This window comes from Oryctolagus cuniculus, chromosome 1, assembly GCF_964237555.1.
Source record: "Oryctolagus cuniculus chromosome 1, mOryCun1.1, whole genome shotgun sequence".
Taxonomy (NCBI): domain Eukaryota; kingdom Metazoa; phylum Chordata; class Mammalia; order Lagomorpha; family Leporidae; genus Oryctolagus; species Oryctolagus cuniculus.
This window is the reverse complement of record NC_091432.1, coordinates 95,649,873-95,669,016: the sequence shown is the minus strand read 5'-3', so window position 1 is coordinate 95,669,016 and position 19,144 is coordinate 95,649,873. Positions and strand designations below refer to the sequence as shown.

The 19,144-nt window shown below is 40.6% G+C and overlaps 1 protein-coding gene across 4 annotated transcripts in view; it reads left to right on the top strand.

Annotated features, from left to right (window-relative positions):
* Positions 1-19,144, top strand: part of PDGFD (platelet derived growth factor D) — a 272,794-nt gene that overhangs the window by 240,603 nt on the left and 13,047 nt on the right. For all 4 annotated transcript variants that reach the window (XM_002708534.5, XM_051854143.2, XM_051853657.2 and 1 more), the window contains 1 exon segment: positions 16,420-16,634. In XM_002708534.5, the coding sequence (XP_002708580.1) occupies positions 16,420-16,634 (215 nt within the window).

Sequence of the window (19,144 nt, the reverse complement as noted above, 5' to 3'; positions counted from 1 at the left end):
GTCCTTGTAGTAATTTCTGATGATTCTTTTTATTTCTGTGGTGTCTGTTGTTACATTTCCTTTTTCATCTCTGATTTTATTGATTTGGGTCTTTTCTCTTCTTTTTTTAGTTAGTTGCGCCAATGGGGTGTCAATTTTGTTTATTTTTTTAAAAAAACCAGCTCCTCGTTTGGCTGATTTTTTGGAATGTTTTTCTTGATTCAATCCTGTTGATTTCTTCTCTGATTTTAATTATTTCTCTTCTCCTACTAGATTTGGGTCTGGTTTGCTGTAGGTTTTCTAGATCCTTGAGGTGAATTGAAAGCTCATCTAGTTGGTGCCTTTCTAATTTCTTGATGTAGGCACCTATTGATATAAACTTCCCTCTTTTTTTTTTTTTTTTATTTTATTATTTTTTTTTTTTTGGACAGGCAGAGTGGACAGTGAGAGAGAGAGACAGAGAGAAAGGTCTTCCTTTGCCGTTGGTTCACCCTCCAATGGCCGCCGCGGCCGGCATGCTGCGGCCGGCGCACCGCGCTGATCCGATGGCAGGAGCCAGGAGCCAGGTGCTTTTCCTGGTCTCCCATGGGGTGCAGGGCCCAAGCACCTGAGCCATCCTCCACTGCACTCCCTGGCCACAGCAGAGAGCTGGCCTGGAAGAGGGGCAACCGGGACAGAATCCGGCGCCCCGACCGGGACTAGAACCCGGTGTGCCGGCGCCGCTAGGCGGAGGATTAGCCTAGTGAGCCGTGGCGCCGGCTAAACTTCCCTCTTAACACTGCTTTTGCTGCGTCCCATAAATTTTGGTATGTTGTGCTGTTATCCTCATTTACTTCCAGAAAGTTTTTGATTTCTCTTTTAATTTCTTCTATGACCCATTGTTCATTCAGGAGCATGTTGTTCAATCTCCATGTGTTTGCATATGCTCTAGGGATTCCTGAGTTGCTAATTTCCAACTTCATTCCTTTATGGTCTGAGAAGCTGCATGGTATGATTCTAATTCTTTTGAATTTGCTGAGACTTGCTTTATGGCCTAGTATGTGGTCAATCCTAGAGAAGGTTCCATGTACTGCTGAGAAGAATGTAAAATCTTTAGCTGTAGGATTGAAAGTTCTGTATATATCTGTTAGATCCATTTGGGCTATAGTGTCGTTTAAATCTACTGTATCCTTGTTGATCTTCTGTCCTATTGATCTGTCTATTTCTGAGAGTGGAGTATTGAAGTCCCCCAGTACTATTGTATTGGGGTCTAAGTCTCCCTTTAAGTCCGTTAACAAATCTTTTAGATAAACCGGTGCCCTGTAGTTAGGTGCATATACATTGATAATTGTTATATCTTCCTGTTGAATTGATCCCTTAATCATTATGTAGTGTCCCTCTTTGTCTCTCTTAACGGTTTTTGTGGTAAAGTTTATGGTGTCTGATATTAAGATGGCTACGCCCGCTCTTTTTTCATTTCTGTTGGCATGCTATATCTTTTTCCAGCCTTTCACTTTCAGTCTGTATGGATCTTTATTGGAAAGATGTGTTTCTTGTAAGCAGCAAATAGATGGGTTTTGTTCCTTTACCCAATCAGCCAATCGGTGTCTTTTAACTGGACAGTTCAGGCCATTCACGTTCAATGTGACTAATGATAAGTGGTAACTTTGCCCTGCCATTTGCCAAAGATAAGTTCTAATATATGCTTTGAATTCCCTGTGATCTTTTGCTGTGAGGTTTCCTTCCTTGGTTTCCTTCCTTTACCTTCTTTCATATTGATGACCGTGTTTCTTTGTTTCTGTGTGTAACACATCTTTAAGCATCTTTTGCAGGGCTGGACGAGTGGCAACAAATTCTTTCAATTTCTGTTTGCTATGAAAAGTCTTTATTTCACCTTCATTCACAAATGATAGCTTTGCAGGATATAATATTCTGGGCTGGCAGTTGTTCTCTCTTAGTACCTGGGCTATATCTCGCCATTCCCTCCTAGCTTGTAGAGTTTCTGATGAGAAGTCAGCTGTGAATCTGATTGGAGATCCTCTGAGAGTAATCTGACGTTTCTCTCTTGCACATTTTAGGATCTTTTCTTTATGTTTCACTGTGGAGAGTTTAATTACAACGTGTCGTGGTGAGGATCTCTTTTGGTCGTGTTTATTAGGGGTTCTGTGAGCTTCCTGTACTAGGATTTCTCTGTCCTTCTCCAAACCTGGGAAATTTTCTGCTAATATCTCACTAAAAAGGCCTTCTAATCCTTTCTCCCTCTCCATGCCTTCAGGAACTCCTAGCACCCGAATGTTGGGTTTTTTAATAGTATCCTGAAGATTCCCGACAATATGTTTCAGATTTCTAATTTCCTCTTCTTTTCTTTGGTTTGACTGTATGTTTTCCTGTGCTCTATCTTCTAAGTCCAATATTCTCTCTTCTGCTTCACCCATTCTGTTTGTAAGGCTCTCTATTGTGTTTTTCATTTGATCTATTGAATTCTTCACTTCAGTCACTATCCCAGTTTCCTGTTGTACTAGTTGTTTCATTTCATTTTGATTCCTCCTTAATATTTCATTTTCACGAGAGAGATTTTCTATCTTGTCCATTAAGGATTTCTGTAGTTCAAGAATTTGTTTTTGAGAACTTCTTAATGTTCTTATCAATTTTTTGAGATCTGCTTCTTGCATTTCTTCTATGTCATCATCCTCATAATCTTGAATTGGGGTGTCTTTTTCATTTGAGGGCGTCATGGTGACTTCCTTGTTTTTATTACCTCGGTTTTTGCGTTTGTTATTTGGCATATTGGAGATATTTGGTTTCTTCACTGTGGTGCTTTTTCTTGTTATACTATGACTCTAGATTAAGTGGACTATCTGTTTTTGATGGAGCCTTAGGGCTTGAGATGGGTGTGGCCTGAGAGCTCTGTTTGGTGTGCCAAAGGTGACACTCCCAAGTTAGGCATGGTAAACCTCTCTCTCTCTCTCTTTCTTTCTTTTTTTTTTTTTTTTTTTGATTCAAAAGGGAAGTTATTCTGCACAGCTGAACGAAGTTGGAGGTAGTTAGCAGGCAAATGATATACCCACAGGAGCCAGAGATCAGAAGCTCTTTCCCAAGGACCACACAGGGAATCTGTTCGGCCCTCAGAGTGGGCTCAAATTCTCCTTCAGTCTCCCACTGTGTTGCCAAAGTTACGGAATTGTAGCGTCTCTGGAGAGTGCTCACGTGAATTCCGTGAGTTCTCTCCCCCACCGTCTCTTTTTTCACAGTCTCAGTTCAGTAGCACCACAAATTTACTAGGTCCTAATCTCCTGTTAATTTGCCCCGCCCAGAGTCAGGTTTTTCTGCTAGGCTCAGGGCCGGTGCAGACCTGAGGTCGCTCTGCTTATGATGTATGTCCAAGATGGCGCCTTCTCTTTGTCTTGCTCGCCCTTGAGAGGTGAGCGGAGAGAGAGAAACCCGTGTCCGTACCAGTCACCTTTTTTTTTTTTTCTCTCTCTCTTCCAGCTAGCCTGGTGAACTTCCCCCCCCCCCGGGGGGTCGTTCCCTCTAGTCTCCTCTCTCCACTTGCCTGCCGGTGTCTCGGGCTATTGAGGTTCGGCTCACCTCGCGTTCCAGCGCTGGTGTGTTGAGTCTGCCGCTGGTGTCCCGAACTGTGGGCTCCCACGCTCTCCACGCAGGTCCGCTCCCCTTCCAGCGCGGATGTGTGGACTCGGAGCCCTGGACTTCCCAAGCCTCCCCGTTGTTGTCTGTGTGGCATGCACTCCCCTTCGAGCACTGGCGCGCAGACCCTGCGGCTTCCGCGGCTCGGTCCTGCGGCTCGGCTTCCGCACAGTGGGCGACCTTGTTCTCCCAGTAGGTCCTCCGATTCATGGCCACTCAATCCAGAAGAGTTTCCTCTGCAATATTTTCCTGGTTCTTTTTTCTGAGGCTACCGTAACTCCCCTTTTATTAAACTAAATTTTCCCGGACTATCGGCCCTCACTATTCCACCATCTTGGCTCCGCCCCCCACTCTTAATTTTTACAAAGGTTTGTTTTTAGTTTTCTTTATACTCATTAGATTAACCCTACAGTAAGTAAAGAGTTCAACAAATAGTAGGGGAAAAACAAAATAAAAACAGTGTTCCTCAAGACTAGAGAAAGGGCTATAAACAATCATCAGATCTCAAACGTCAATTTCACTTGTATACATTACATTTTAGATACTCTATTAGTTACCACAGAAGAGAGAAAACATAAGGTATTTGTCTTTTTGGGACTTGCTTATTTTACTAAATACAATGGTTTCTAGTTGTAGCCATTTTGTTTCAAAAGACAAGATTTCTTTTTTTTTTTTTATCACTGAGTAGTATTCTATAGTGTAAATAGGCCATAACTTTGTTTTTCCCCAGAAACCTTTTATTTAAGGAATATAACTTCATACATATCATAAATGCAACTTTAGGAATATAGTATGCCTGTCCTTACCTGATCTCGGAAGCCATAATTTCTTTATCCACTCATCAGTTGATGGAAATCTGCATTGATTCCACATCTTAGCTATTGCAAATTGGTCTGCAGCGAACATGGAAGTACAGAAAACACTTTCATATGCTGATTTCATTTCCTTGGGTAAATTCCTGGGAGTGGGATGCCAGGATCATATGCTAGATGTATTTTCAGCTTTCTGAGATATCTCCTGAGGTATCTCCATACTTTCTTCCATAGTGACTGCACCAGTTTACATTCCCACCAACAGTTGATTAGGGTACCTTTTCTCCCACATTCTCGCTAGCATTTATTGTTTAATTTCTTTTTTTTATTTAGTAAATATAAATTTCCAAAGTACAGTTTACGGATTACAATGGCTTTCCCCCTCATAATTTCCCTCCCACTCACACCCCTCTCATCTCCCACTCCCTTTCCCATTCCATTCACATCAAGATTCATTTTCAATTCTCTTTATATACAGAAGATCAATTCAGTATATATTAAGTAAAGATTTCATCAGTTTGCACCCACACAGAAACACAAAGTGAAAAATACTGTTTCAGTACTAGTTATAGTATTACTTCACATTGGACAACACATTAAGGACAGATCCCACATGAGAAGTAAGTACACAGTGACTCCTGTTGTTGACTTAACAAATTGGCACTCTTGTTTATGGTGTCAGTAATCTCCCTAGGCTCTAGTAATGAGTTGCCAAGGCTATGGAAGCCTTTTGAGTTTGCCAACTCTGATCTTATTTAGACAAGGTCATAGTCAAAGTGGAAGTTCTCTCCTCCCTTCAGAGAAAGGTACCTCCTTCTTTGATGGCCCCATTCTTTCCACTGGGATCTCACTCGCAGAGATCTTTCATTTAAGTTTTTTTTTTTTTTCCAGGGTGTCTTGGCTTTCCATGCCTAAAATAAACTCATGGGCTCTTCAGCCAGATCCTAATGCCTTAAGGGCTAATTCTGAGGCCAGAGTGCTCTTTAGGACATCTGCCATTCTGAGTCTGCTGTGTATCCCACTTCCCATGATGGATCGTTCTCTCCCTTTTTGATTCTATCAGTTAGTATTAGCAGACACTAGTCTTGTTTGTGTGATCCCTTTGACTCTTAGACCTATCATTGTGATTAATTATGAACTGAAATTGATCACTTGGACTAGTGAGATGGCATTGGTACATGCCACCTTGATGGGATTGTATTGGAATACCCTGGAACGTTTCTAACTCCACCATTTGGGGCAAGTCTGATTGAGCATGTACGAAATTGTACATCTCCTCCCTCTCTTATTCCCACTCTTATATTTAACAGGGATCACTTTTCAGTTAAAATTTAAACACCTAAGAATAATTGTGTGTTAATTACAGAGTTCAACCAATAGTACTAGAACAAAACAAAGAGAAAATACTAAAATGGATAAAGTATTACATTGTACATCAACAGTCAGGACAAGAGCTGATCAAGTCACTGTTTCTCATAGTGTCCATTTCACTTCAACAGGTTCCCCCTTTGGTGCTCAGTTAGTTGTCGCCAATCAGAGAGAACATATGATATTTGTCCCTTTGGGACTGCCTTAATTCACTAAGCATGATGTTTTCCAGATTGTTTACTTTCTTTATGAGAGCCATTCTAATTGGGGTAAGGTGAAACCTCATTGTGGTCATTGTGGTTTTCATTTAAATTTTCCTGATGGCTATTGATCCTGAGCATTTTTTAAGTATCTGTTGGGCATTTGGGTTTCCTCTCTTGAAAAATGTCTGTTCAAGACCTTTGTCCATTTCTTAACTGGATTGCTGGCTATTCAGGGTCTCTTGCGTTTCCGTATGAAGTTCAGATTTTTTTTTTTTTTTTTTTTTAGATCTGAGAAGAATGTCATTGCTATTTTGATTGGGGTCATTCTGAATTTGTAAATTTCCCTTGGTAGTATGGACAGTTTAATATCAATTCTTCCATTCCATTAACATAGATTTTCCCCCATTTTTTGTGTACTCTTCTATTTCTTTCTTTACTGTTTTATAATTTTCACCATAGAGATATTTGACACCCTTAGTTAAATTTTTTACAGGGTATTTAATTTTTGTAGCTATTCTGGTTTTAGTTCCTCCTTTCCAATTTGTCTCACTTTAATTTCTTTTTCTTGCCTAATGGCTCTGGCTAAAACTTCTAGAACTATATTGAACAGGAATGGTGATAGTGGCCGGCGCCGTGGCTCACTAGGCTAATCCTCCACCTTGAGGCACCGGCACACCAGGTTCTAGTCCCGGTTGGGGCGCCGGATTCTGTCCCGATTGCCCCTCTTCCAGGCCAGCTCTCTGCTGTGGCCCTGGAGTGCAGTGGAGGATGGCCCAAGTCCTTGGGCCCTGCACCCCATGGGAGACCAGGAGAAGAACCTGGCTCCTGGCTTCAGATCAGTGCAGTGCACTGGCCGCAGCGCGCCAGCCGCAGCGGCCATTGGAGGGTGAACCAACGGCAAAGGAAGACCTTTCTCTCTGTCTCTCTCACTGTCTGCTCTGCCTGTCAAAAAAATTTTTAAAAAAATTAAAAAAAAAAAAGAATAGGAATGGTGATAGTGGGCATCCTTGCCAGGTTCAGGATCTTAGTGGGAATGTTTCCAACTTTTCCCCCTTCAATAAGAAGCTGGCTCTGGGTTTGTCATAAATTACCTTGATTGAGTTGAGGAATGATCCCACTGTACCAAGTTTGCTTAAGTTTTCATCATGCAAGAATATGATATTTTATCAAATTCTTTCTCTACATCTATTGAGATAATCATATGGTTTTTATTCTTCAGTTTGTTAATTTGATGTATCACATTTATTGATTGTGAATCAACATTGAACCATTCTGGCATACCAGGAATAAATCCCACTTGGTCTGGGTGAATGATCTGTGGGGAGCAGCCCGGACTGGACTGAGTTACTGGAATTAAGACTTATTCTATGCATCTGCTCTCCCACAATATGGCGCTGGGAGAGAAGTAAACAGCTTCCGCACAGCTGCCTCCAGTTCAACCAATTAACTGTAGGACTTGCTCCTGATTGGAGAGCAGCGTACTCGGCGTGTGGGCAGCCGAGTTGGGATTGGAGGAGGAGGACTATAAAGGAGGAGAGAAACGGCATGCACCAGGAACATCTATGGGGAACATCTAAGGGAACCCGTGCAGCCCCCGAGAAAGCCGGCCGGCGGTGTGCCGCTCCCCTGCGGAAGTGGGGAATGTGGCCAGGGGGAACTGCCCTTCCACGGAGGTGGAAGGGATAGTAGCCAACCCGGGAAGAACCAGCAGCAAACCCGGGGAGGGCCGAGCAGACGAAAGAACAGCGCAGGGTCCTGTGTCGTTCCCCCATGAAGACGGGGAGCGACATGATCTTTCTGATGTGTTGTTGTATTTTATTAGCTAGTATTTTATGAGGATTTTTGCCACTATGTTCACCAATCTCGATTTTGGTTATTGGTCTGTTTATGTTGTCTGTGTCTTCATGACTCAATCTTGGTAGATTATATGTGTCTAGCAATCTGTCCATTTGTTCTACATTTTCCAATTTGTTGGCATGTAAATCTTTGTAGTAATCCCTGATTATTCTATTTATTTCTATGGTATCTGCTATTACATTTCCTTTTTCATCTCTGATTCTATTGACTTGGGTCTTCTCCCTCTTTTTTGGTTAGTTGAGCCAAAGGTGTATCCATTTTGTTTATTCTTCAAAAATAGCTCCTCATTTTATTGATCATTTTAATGTTTATTTGGCTTTAATTTTATTTATATATTCTCTAATTTTAATCCTTTTTTCCTCCTAATAATTTTGGGATTGGTTTGTTGTTATTTTTCTAGGTCCTTGAGATGCATTGATAGCATATTCATTTGGTGCCTTTCAAATATTTTGATATAGGAACAAATTGCTCTTAATGCTACTTTTGCTGTATCTCATAAGATTTGATATGTTGCATTGTTATTTTCATTCATTCCAGAAATTTTTTGATTTCTCTTTTGATTTCTTCTATAACCAATGCTTCATTCATTCAGTCTCCATGTGTTTGTAAATGTTCTAGAGTTTGTTGAGTTGTTAATTTCCAACTTAATTCTGCTGTGGTCAAAAAAGATGCAAGGTATGATTTTGGTTATTTTGAATTTCCTGAGACTTGCTTTATGGCCTAGCATATGGTGTATCCTAGAGAAAGTTCCATGCAATGATGAATAGAATGTATTTTGCAACAGTAAGATAAAAAGTTCTGTAGACATCAGTTAAGTCCATTTGGTCCATATTGTAGATTAGCTCTGTTGTTTCTTTGTTGATTTTCTTTCTAGTTGATCTGTCCATTACTATTATATTGGAATCTCTGTCTCCCTTTTATTTATCTTAAATGGCCAGGTGCCCTGACATTGGGTGTGTATACATTTATTATAGTCACACCTTCCTATTGAATTGATACCTTAATTATTAAATAGTACCCTTGTTTGTCTCTTTAACAGTTTTTGTGTTAAAGTGTATTTTGCCTGATGTTAGGATGGCTATACCTCCTCTTTCTTTGCTTTCTGTTACCATGAAATATCTTTTTCCATTCTTTCACTTTCAGTCTGCTTGTATCTTTGCTGGTAAGGTTTGTTTCTGGTAGTCAGCAAATAGATGGGTCTTCTTTTTAATACATTCAGCCATTCTGTGTCTTTTAACTGAGGAGTTGAGGCCATTTTCATTCAGTGTTACTCCTGATAAGTAACAACTTGGCCCTGCCATTTTTCCATAAGTGCTTCTATTGTTTACTTTGGATTTCCTTTGTACTTCTCTGTGGGGAGCAACTCGGACTAGACTAAGTTACTGGAATTAAGACTTATTCTATGCATCTTCTCTCCCACAATATGGCACTGAGAAGGGAGTAACAACTTCTACGCAGCTGCCTCTCGCCAATTTGATTGACTGAGCTGCAGGAGCTGATCTTGCTCCTGATTGGAGGAGAGCAGCATACTCGGCGTGTGGGTAGCAGAGTTGGGATTGGTGGAAGAGGACTATAAAGGAGGAGAGAGACAACATGCACCAGGAACATCTATCTGAAGGAATACCTGTGCAGCCCCCGAGAGAGCCGGCCGGCGGTGTGCCGCTCCCCCGCGGAAGTGGGGAAAGTGGCTAGGGGGAACCGCCCTTCCACGGAGGTGGAAGGGTCGGTAGCCAACCCGGGAAGAACCAGCAGCAAACCCGGGGAGGGCCGAGCAGACAAAAGAACAGCGCAGGGTCCTGTGTCGTTCCTCCACGAAGACGGGGAGTGACACTTCTCCTGGGGGATTTTCTGTCTTCACAATCTCTCATTATGATGACTATCTTTCTGTTTCTGTGTGTTGCATATCCTTAAGCATCTTTTGTAAGGCTGGATTAATGCTGACAATTTCTTTCAATTTCTATTTGTTATAGAAGTTCTTTATTTCATCTTCATTCATAAATGAGAGCTTTGCAGGTTACAGTATTCTGGGTTGACAGTTTTTTTCTCTTAAGACTTGGACTATGGTTCTGTATTCTCTCCTAGCCTTTAAGGTTTTTGATGAGAAGTCAGCTGTGAGTCTAATTGGAGATCCTATGAAAGTAATCTGGTATTTCTCTCATGCACTCTTTAGAATCTTTTCTTTATGCATTATGTGGAAAGTTTGACTACAATGTGTTGTGGTGAAGATCTTTTCTGGTTACATCTATAAGGAGTTCTGTGAGCCTCATGTGTTGGATGTCCCTTTCTTTCTCCAAATTAGAGATGTTTTCTGTAATTATTTCACTGAATAGGTCTTCTAATCTGTTCTCTCTTTCCTTACCTTCAGGAACTCCTAAGACCTGTATATTGGGTCATTTGATAGTATCCCATATATCTCAAACAAATCAGTATTTTTAATTTTTCTAATTTCTTTTTCTTTTACCCTTTTTTTATATGACTAAAAATTTCCAAAAATTTGTCTTTTAACTCAGATATTTGTTTGTTCTTTCTTCTGTTTATTGAATTGCTTGTTTCTAAAAGGATGCATACAGAAAGTGGTGGAAGAAAATCTCATTAGAGGAACAAGGACATTTTGGATGTTTTTCCTCCTAGTGCCAGGATCACTCCTGCTTTCTTCCTGGATGAGACTGTCCATCTTTGTTGACATTCCAGTCTTTCTACCATCATCAGGGTTATGCCTTGAGTCTAGACATATCTTTCAATTGCAAAATCCTTTTGGCAGTGGAAAGTCATAGGTCCCTTCTAGTGTCTGGGCAAATGTAGGTGTTTTCCTCGACAGTTACTCTTATTAAAGATCATGCTTGTGCCTTATGTTCTCTGTGCCCATTTTTCTGTGAAGCACTATAAAATAATTACCATATCCTTTTTCTATGTACCTCAATGAACTTAAGGTGATACTGCACTGTTCCAAAAGCATACACTCCTGCAGGCATTGCTGGCACTGAGAGATCTGGTTCATTAAGTGTCTTTATTTGCAAAGGATGGTGTTAAGTCCTGTAAAAACCAAACTGAACATAAATGGTCATTGCCTTCTGTTCATTAGTAGAGACTTAATAATCTTCCTTTCTTTATTGGTGACCTGTTGCAGAAGCTCAGCCACTTCTGACTTTATGAGATTCTATTCTTAACCTGACATCATTGAACTGTTTTACTCCCCAAATCAGTTAAGTTGGGGAATGTCTACAGAGACCTCAGAGTTGGAGTTCTGCTTTATCCATTCTATACTCATTCAATCTGATTAATCTTTTTGACATGAAAGTATTGTTATGGCCAATTTACATTGCAACATAAATGAACTCAGAATGGGTCTGTGATTATCAGGAAGCAGAGAACCTTGACAAATACAGGACTTTGTAGGCTGCAAAGCCCAAGCTGTGGGAAGCTTAGGGCATTTAAACTCAGAACTTTAGGGTCTTGTATACATGAGAAAGATAGACATTTAAAAACCTCCTTGATTCTTAATCATCTAACTAGTTTTCATATTTTTCATTTCATAGACATAACTCATGCATCCCCTGGGTCCTGTGTTCCTAGGGTTCAGCGAATTGCCTTATGACATCATTGGCTGCTTTATGCCAGATATCTTGGTATTCCTCAGATATACATTCAATCATTCATTGGCTTTCCAGCATATATTTTTCAAATGTCCATTATATGTGCAGTATGTTAGGTGAGCCATTTACCTCCTCTGCATTTCAGTTTCCACATCTACCAAATATGAGCAAGAATTTCTGAGATGAAAGTCCGTTAGAAGAATTCAGTGAGATGTCAGTTTGTGAAGGAATGCCACACGGTGTTGGGCAGTGCTCAGTGAATTTTTGTTAACTCATTATTTCACAGCGTTTTTAAAATCCAAATATCAGGAATTGTCTGATTGGGACATTTTTCTGTGATTAAGATTAATCTTTATGAATGTGAGTGGTAAATGTTTTCATTATATAGATGTTCAACCAACAAGTAGAGTCACAAAAATCAGTGTATTCCATGATTATAATTTATATTTCCTTATGTGCCCACACCCTCATTTATAAAACTTAAAATAATTGTCTTTTCCAGATTTATTTGTACATACAAATGGGACTAAAATGAAAACAGTTGTCCCAATTGCATGCTTACTTAGAAGAGCAAATATCAAAATCACAGTGAGGTCTTCATATCCATAAAGTTGAACAAACTGTTTTTAGGGAATTTATAAACTTTGAAAAAGCCAGGAACCCCTGGTTGCTACAGTTATTCATATATTACCCTCACCTCCTGTCTCCATCTCAAGCATTGTCAATCTAGAGTTGCAACTTCAAAGTCAGATGATTAACCCTTTTTATAACAGATTGTAATGTATTCATCATTGGCAATGGACATGTTGACAGCACCTTGAGAAATGTATCTGAGAGTCAGCCGTCGTGATGCCATGCTGAATCCCGAGTGACACTGCTTCTAGATTCCATGGGTTTTTTGTATCCATTATCTTTATGCATCATGGTCCATTCTTGGTAGAGCTAGTTTTAGAACCTTAGTTTCTGAATTCTAGCCTGACACCTTCTCACCATACCAAAGTTAGTCTTAAAATAAGAGTCAAACATTCAACACATGAGGTGATACCATCTGCATTCCCCAAAAGATTGCTGATGTTGTTTTCTCCCTCTTGTAAGAAAAGTTAAATTTTTAAAAATGAGCAGTTTGTTTGATTCTTTTAGGCAGTATTTATTGAATACCTATTCCTGCTGAAGAAAGATGATGTTATTGTATCTCCTTCATCTGCACCTTGTTTCTAATTTCTGACATCAGATAGATTTATAAGAGATGAACATAAATGAATTGCAAATGGTCCTTCTTAGGGACAAAGAATAGGAGAGAAGGGATAAAAGTCATTAACCTTCTTCTTCTAAGAACTTTGCAGTTCAGTAAAAGAGAAGCTGTGGGCAAGATACTCCTTAACATATCAAGGCCTCAATTTCCTCAGCTATGATAGTAATGATGGTTTGTAACTCATAGCATTTATGAGGGTTTTATGCAATCATGTAAGTGAAGAACTTGCCTCAGAACCTGTACTTAGTCATCTCATGGCCAGGGGTAGAAAAACCAGGCTGATTTCCCTTCCTCCCACATGCAAGCACTAACATATTAGAAACTGAACAAGGGTACACATTTGAATCCCCTGTCCAGTTCCTGTATCCCAGTGTCTTATCACAGCTGTGACTGAAGTCAGGAATGCACAAGAACAGGTTTTTCAGGTGCACTGTGCAGAGCCCCACATGCACCAGCATGTCCAGGGGAAGCCGTTGAGGACAGAGGAAGGAGACTGTCAGTGTGAAAACCAGGAAACTTAGCTGATGTCTAAGATCTGTGAAAAAGCAAAATTCAAGTTCAGAAAGACAGCAAAAGAGGAAGGAGGTAATATAACATTTTGTACAGCTGGGTGAAATAATGGAAATTAAATTAAACTAATGGGTCTTAGAATTAAATCTGAAACATCCTCACTGCCCTGTCATGTTCAGATTTGGAGACTGAAGTAGGAATGGAAAGGGCAGCCCCTCTGCCTGGATCTGTAGCACTTGGCTTGTCTCACTCCCAGGAGCCTTAGACCAGTGCTCCCTTTTTGATGGGAGCACTGGCAGCCTTGGTTGCTGCTCAGGCTCTGTCTGGCTCCCTGCTCTGCTGGGCTGCCTAATCAGTTGTCTTTGACTAGAAACTCAATATCCCAGCAGAGCATCTGTAATCGTGCTTTGAGGTCATTTGCATCAGACAGAAGAACCTTTTAGTTATAGTTCTACATTGAGTGTCTCAGTGGTTTCATTCCCCTGATAAGTAGGGCAGCTGAATTCCACAGCACTCACCCTGGGCCATGGTTCTTAGTCACATCAGTGAATTCATGCATAAAACTGACAGTATTGTAAATCTCTTCACTCAGACAAGAAATGGAGGAGGTAACCAGCACTTGTCAGTAAAACAGTCACACAATGTGAGTTTAGTTTCAAGGAGAATAAGGCATATGTACATTGTCCCTGTTTGTTGAGGGCACTCTAGGATTTAGCTAAATTCCAGTAGGGAGGGCATGCTCTAATATGGTTTGAAAAGATCCTGGAAATAAGGATGTCATCATTCATCACGCCACCCTGGTCCAGTATCCACCAGCGAAGCCAGATCCAGCCCTGGCAACGTTGGTTTTCTCCTTCCAGCTAATGGGTTACCTGTTGTCCCTCTTTGCTTGATGTAGCAGAGCCCATGGAGAAAAGGGGAAAAATCCTTCAATTCCAGTTTTGCCATTCACTGTTCACCTTGGGTGTTTAATATCCACCCCCAAATGGTAGGGAACAGCTAAATGCAGTCATGTGTAAGCTGCCTAGTGGAGGGATGAACTAAAGCAGTGACTCAATACTGTTACAGCCTCCCTTTCCCTCTCTACCTTCCCATACAGCTTGGTGCCTTCCTGTTAATTGCATCTCTTTATTCCTCTGTGCTAGACAAATACAGTCCATTATCAGAGGCAGCAGACTTGGCGCTGTGCATCAGCGCTGTCCACAATCCCGGGAATGCATCGGCCAGCATCAGTATTTATCTCAAGGTGACACTTGTAATGGATGATTGCTGCACTTCTTAATCCATTTATGTAATCCTTCCTGCTTTGCTTGCAGTTATTTTCTGGCTTTAGCAGCAATAAAATGGTTCCTTTCCCAAGACAGAGTTTATTCAATTTAAATCTGGATTGATTATAGCTCAACTTATGACATGTCTTTACAAAGGAAGAAAAAAACAGCAATAAGTTATGCACAGTGATTATTTAGCATTTATACAGTCCCCACAGTGTCCTAGGCTCAGCACATAACTGTTGAAAATAAATCACTGCCCTTGAGAATCAAAGAGCAATTGCACATATGAAAATGTACACCTGGCAGGACATCAAACCAGTCACCATTTAATTTCCTGTGCAAGGGGTCACCTGTCTATCTGAGCAGTCTTTTCTCAGCCTCAGTGAAATTAGCTGGCTCCATGAGGTTAGTGGGCTCCTGGCCCACACTGTACTTTCTTTCCCTTCACTTTCCCAGATACACTTTACTGGCACTGTCCTTGGCCTTTGATCTCTACTCCCAAAGGCCACTCCTCACTGCTTCTTAAGTAACTTTTTTTAACAGCAAGGGAATTATTGCGCCTGGAATCCAGAGTAAGTATGATGATACCTGTCTAATACTTGGGATGCCTCCTGTGGTGGCCAGGCTGGTGCACAAGGAGAGTATAGCAGAAAGGGTGCATGCGGAAGGTCTTTCTTCTAGCTGCATTCTTGTGAAAAGATATTTCTGAATGTGCACACCAACCAGAAGATTCAGATGCAAATGAGTGATTGATTGGATGAATGTTGAGAACACTAATTAAAGTTTATGTGGGTCCAGTGCTGTGATTGATGTGGGTCCAGTGTTGTGGCATGGCACAGAGAGAAAGGTCTTCCTTCCATTGGTCCACCCCCCCAAATGGCTGCTACGGCTGGCGCTGCACAGATCTGAAGCCAGGAGCCAGGTGCTTCCTCCTGGTCTCCCATGCGGGTGCAGGAGCCCAAGCACTTGGGCCATCCTCCACTGCACTCCCAGGCCACAGCAGAGAGCTGGACTGGAAGAGGAGCAGCCTGGACTAGAACACGGCCCCCATATGGGACGCGGGCACCAGGCAGGCAGAGGATTAACCAAGTGAGCTGTGCCGGCTGAAAAGATCTTTTCATTTTTAATTTTGACCATTTGGATTTAAATGTAAGAGTTGGGGGTATGGGATCAAGATGAATAATAATAGTGAACATCAATTCAGTTTCCCATGCATTTCATTCAATCCTTCAGACTTACATGTTATTGTGAAGAAGCAGAGGCTCAGAGCTACTAAATAACTTTCCTAAAAGGAGGCACAATCCCCACGTGACAGCAGCTGTAGCTTTCCTGCTTCACCATTAGGCTATACTGCCCTATGGGACCCAGTATTCAAATATGCACATATTCACATCAACGAAAAAATGCCATTTCCTTTAACATGTTGGTTGACTTTGAGGTTAAAATAAAGCAAACTTCTTTCTTCCTCACATTAACTTGGGTAAGTTTCATTGTCAGGTACACACATTGGGATGATTGTCCTTAATAAATACTCCATATGATTAATTATATTTAAATGACTTAGAATTAGGATTTGTTTTTAGTCAAGAAGAAATTGTTTTAATTTTTAAAGATAAAAAAGCAGTTATTTTAAATTGCTTAATGTTTCATTTTCTTTCCTCAGTTTTTTTTTTTTTTTTTTTTTTTGTATTAAAAAAGTTGTAAAGAAATGTCAGCCAAGACAGATTTTAGCCACTGTTTTCATTTTGTTTTTGTGGTTATTCTTGAAGGGCAGATAGGATCAAAAGAGAAATTAGGTTTTCCACCTTAGGTGACCAATAATTAAGATCTCAAGGACAGATTAAGTCCCTGGGTTAAGGTTATCCTCAGATGATCTTCCCACTGCTTTCTCAGAAGCAGTGCTTGCAAAATGTGTCTGTTTGCTTACACAATGTGTGCATTTGCTTACAGTTGACCTGGACAGGCTCAATGATGATGCCAAACGTTACAGTTGCACTCCCAGGAATTACTCAGTCAATTTAAGAGAGGAGCTGAAGCTGACCAACGTGGTCTTCTTTCCACGTTGCCTCCTGGTGCAGCGCTGTGGCGGAAATTGTGGCTGTGGAACTGTCAACTGGAAGTCCTGCACGTGCAGTTCAGGGAAAACCGTGAAAAAATATCACGAGGTATGTCATTCTCAAATTCTTATGCTGCGTTGAGCCCTGTGTAGCTAGATCAGTCATGCAAACCCTGGCGTTCTGGAAGACAAGGCCATCATGTACAGTTGTTTAGATTATTCAAGGCACAAGAGGACCCAGTTAGAAGGATGATTGGGAACTGAAATTCAGCCTGTATCCTAGTGATGGTCAAATTGCATCTTTTCTAATTCTCACAATATTGTATGTGAACCTACAGCAGTCTTAGCATACATGAAGATCCTCAGAAAATTCATGGGAAATGTGCATTATGAGAAAAACTATGCATGAATTTCAAACCTCTTTACCCCAAAATAAACTTATCTTTCCATTTTCCAAGAACTTTTTGAAGTGTATGTCATCAAATGTATGATACAGTAATTTCAGTTTATTTGATCTTCTTGTAGAAATGTTGTAGTATTCATTTATAGGATGTGACTGAAAATATAGGTTGTATTAACAAAATGCTGAAAGTCAAATCCTAATTCAATAAAGCCATTAAAAATAAAAAAATAATAGATAGCAAAATATAAATTGTCAGAGATTTCATTTTCTAACTTGAAAGTATTTTCCTTCTGGAAATGCTTATGTTTCCTAAATACTACTGAGTGCTACCTGGGGAATTTGCTATTGATTATACAAAATAAATATAAAGGTATAAGAGAAACTAAAAGTAAAGGAGATCAGTAACCCATAAGAAAAATAAGAGCGGAATTCCATGAACATTTACTGAGTGCCAAACTGTATGTGAGTATTCATTGTTGGACTTAACAGTTTTTAAATCTGTAAGGGCTATGTGCTATTTTATTTTCTGTTAGATACATGGGCAGACTGAGGCCTGAGGTGAGTATTTGATGTAGCTTGGAAGTGGACATCACATAACAGAGTGCCTGGGTTTGAATCCATGCTCTGCTTCTGATTCTACCTTCCTGCCAGTGCACACGTTGGAAAGCAGCAGGAGATGATCCAAGGAGTTTTATCCCTGCCAGCCATGTGGGAGACCCAAATTGAGTTACCGGTGCCTGGTTTTGACCCAGCTCAGTCCTGGCCATTATGAGCATTTGGGGAGTAAACTAGTAGATGGGATGGAAGCTCTGTCTCTGGCTCACTCACTCTTGCTCTCTTCCCACTTCTTGAATAAATAGCATAAATAGATACATTTTTAAAAACTTAGGCCTGTGAGGATCACTAAGTTGACCAATGTGACACTGTCCTTAAGTCACAGAGCCAGAAACAACTCTCATCGGCTGGTTCTGCAGTCTGTGTTCTTGTCACAAGTAGTACTGTTCATCCCTATTTGAATATAGAACACTTCATGGAAGTAAAAGACAGGTTAGTCTTTTTTTTTAAAAGATTTATTTTATTTATTTGAAAGACAGAGTTACGGAGAGAGGTTGATATATATATAGAGAGAGAGGTCTTCCACCCGATGGTTCACTCCCCAAGATGGCCGCAACGGCCAAAGCTGTGCCAACCCGAAGCCAGGAGCCAGGAGCTTCTTCTGGGTCTTCTACCTGGGTGCAGGGGCCCAAGGGCTTGGGCCATCCTCTACTGCTTTCCCAGGTCATAGCAGAGAGCTGGATTGGAAGAGGAGCAGCCGGGACTAGAACCTGCACCCGTATGGGATGCTGGTGCTTCAGACCAGGGCTTTAACCCATTGCGCCACAGTGCTGGCCCCAAGACAGGATAGTCTTAAGAGGAGTTAGAACTGCTCCTGACATTGACAGCAGTTGTAATTACATCCTAATTGTGGGAGGCATTTGCCAATCACTAAATTTTATAGACTCCATTTTCCTGTATGTAAAATGGAAGTTAGAAATTATATCAGATAAGCTCTTCCTTGGTTTTCCTGTGGATAAATAAAAGAATGCATGCAAAATAAGTTTTATAAGATGTGAACTATCATACTGAAATGTGTTTTAAAATATAAGCTAAATGCACATCATGCATTATTGTTTGAACATTTATTTGAGTTGCTTTTCATCAGTGTCCACCAAAAGAATATTTATTTCTCTCTAAGTGAAGTCTCCAGCTCTAGAAAACTGGTTTTTGGAGGGTCTTTTGTTTTTGTTATTTGTTCTGCTTTTATTCTGAAAACAATGCAACAATAATAGTTGTATTCTGGGCTAAATGAAAATGAGCACGTCATAACTGATATTTTCAACTTGGGAAGTATAGGAGGTCATGCCACAATGACCAGGCCTACCTTAGAAAAGGGAAGCACATTATTTTAGCCTACATAAAGCATATTTTCTTAGTCACAAGAACTGTTTACTCCACCCAGTGTTTTCAAAGGGGAAAAAAATGTTCTCGTATCTGGAGAATGTGGTACTCTGTGCTCATTGTGTTTTATTTTTGTACGAACTGATGACCTCTAGATCGGATGTTGCCCTTCACTTCTAAGAACGCAGATTTTGTAACATTCAGTCGTACACTGAACGCAGAATACAATAATCAGGTTAGAGCTAAAATAATCCAGGATGTGACAAGATCTCTACACT